We start from the raw sequence: 1680 nt of genomic DNA on the forward strand, positions 1-1680 counted from the left end.
CATTGCAATAATGCCATTTTTGCTTTGAGGTAACGAGAATAATATTTCACATTACGGTAAGTGAGAATTGTGGAGAAGGTGTGCAATCGTCATAAAAACAATTACATGATAATTGATAATTAAATCTTAATGGTCTTAAAAAATAATTGTTTCGGAATATTTATTACATATTTAATTCGAATCATATAATTATGCATGTAAAAAAAATTTAAATATAATATATAAAACATTTTCAGCATATATATATATATATATATAATCATAATTATGCATATAATAAAAAAAAGTATTATTTTATGTTTTTAATGTTTTATTATTATTTTATTATATTTATTTTTTATTTACATTAATTATTTTATATATGTAATTATATTAATAATTAATTATAAAAACATTATATAATTACATATATAAAACAATAAATGGAAAAATATGTAAAAATATCTAAATAACTATATATATAACTATATATCTCATCTCTCTCTCTCTCTCTCTCTATCTATCTATATTATAATGCCAAAAAGACCTATTTTATGACTTTAAGGATTGAACTATTTAATTTTTATGACACATCTTGTTGGTTTTGTGCTGAAATCTGAGCTGGAGGTGTTGATGTCTTGCTCCGGCGGCGTATCCCATCATCCCCTTCTTCTGAGGTCGGTGTGCTCATGACAAACACAGCTACTGTACAAACAGGGCTAGAGGCGCGAGTGTGTGGCACGATCCCGTCTGAACTGTGGGACACACACGGTCTACGGAGGGTGGTTTCACTAGGGTCCTCTGAGGCTGATACAGCTCTCTGTGTGTGTGTCTCAGCGTCGTCTTCCTCCTCGTCCTCGTCTCTTAGCAGGAGTCCGGCCCCGGCCCCCGACAGACTTCCCCTCGTCCTCCGGCTCTCTGGCGACGGCTTCTTCCTGTGCGAGCGTCTCCACTTCCTGTCTGCTGCTGCTGCAGGACTGTAGGGTCTGTGGGGCTGGTTCTGGACTCATGTGGTCTGCTGCTTCTCCTGAGGTTGAGCCGGACTCTTCGTGTGTCTTTAAGGCTTTATAACGCTGCACAGTGACAAATCAACAACAGATGCATTTTACATGACTGCTCACAATTCTGATGCTTTTCGAAAGCTTAGTTATGAGGGAATAAATTAATAATAAGATTGCATAAATTATGGGGAAGCTGCTTTAAATAGTGAGTAGTTCGTAGCTGAGCAAGATACAGTTAAAGTCAACAGGAAACTCTATTCACAAACCATTTGCTTCCATAAGATGTAAAATAGGATATTTAATACAGTGTTATTGTTAACTAAAACTGAATATAAATGTAAATATAAAATAAATATAAGATGAATAAGATTTAAAAAAATGTAAACAAAAATTAGATTAGATCTTTAGATTAGATTAGATTTAATTTAAAAATTAAATTAAAACTAAAATAAATCTAAATATCAAAAAAATAAAAAGACAAAAACATAAAATAACTCAAATGTAAACTAAAATTTAAAAATTAAAACACAAAAATAAAAACTAATTCAAAACATTAATACTATAATTGTATAGAAATAATGCTAAAATAACACTGATTCCAGAAAACACACACACACTCACTCTCACACTCTCACACACACACTCTCACACACACACACACACACACACACACACACACACACACACACACACACACACA

The 1680-nt window shown here is 32.6% G+C and overlaps 1 protein-coding gene across 1 annotated transcript in view; it reads right to left on the reverse strand.

Moving 5' to 3' along the window:
- Window positions 1–477: 477 nt before the first annotated feature.
- The window catches only part of LOC107689607 (cip1-interacting zinc finger protein-like), a gene marked incomplete at its 5' end in the record, with an annotated part of 23379 nt that continues 22176 nt past the window's right edge, over window positions 478–1680 (reverse strand). Inside the window, one exon of the mRNA XM_016487655.1 lies at window positions 478–1052. Within this exon, the coding sequence (XP_016343141.1) occupies window positions 813–1052 (240 nt within the window). The remainder of the gene's footprint in view (window positions 1053–1680) is intronic.

Source organism: Sinocyclocheilus anshuiensis, unplaced genomic scaffold (assembly GCF_001515605.1).
Source record: "Sinocyclocheilus anshuiensis isolate Anshui unplaced genomic scaffold, SAMN03320099.WGS_v1.1 scaffold1613, whole genome shotgun sequence".
In the NCBI taxonomy this organism is placed as follows: domain Eukaryota; kingdom Metazoa; phylum Chordata; class Actinopteri; order Cypriniformes; family Cyprinidae; genus Sinocyclocheilus; species Sinocyclocheilus anshuiensis.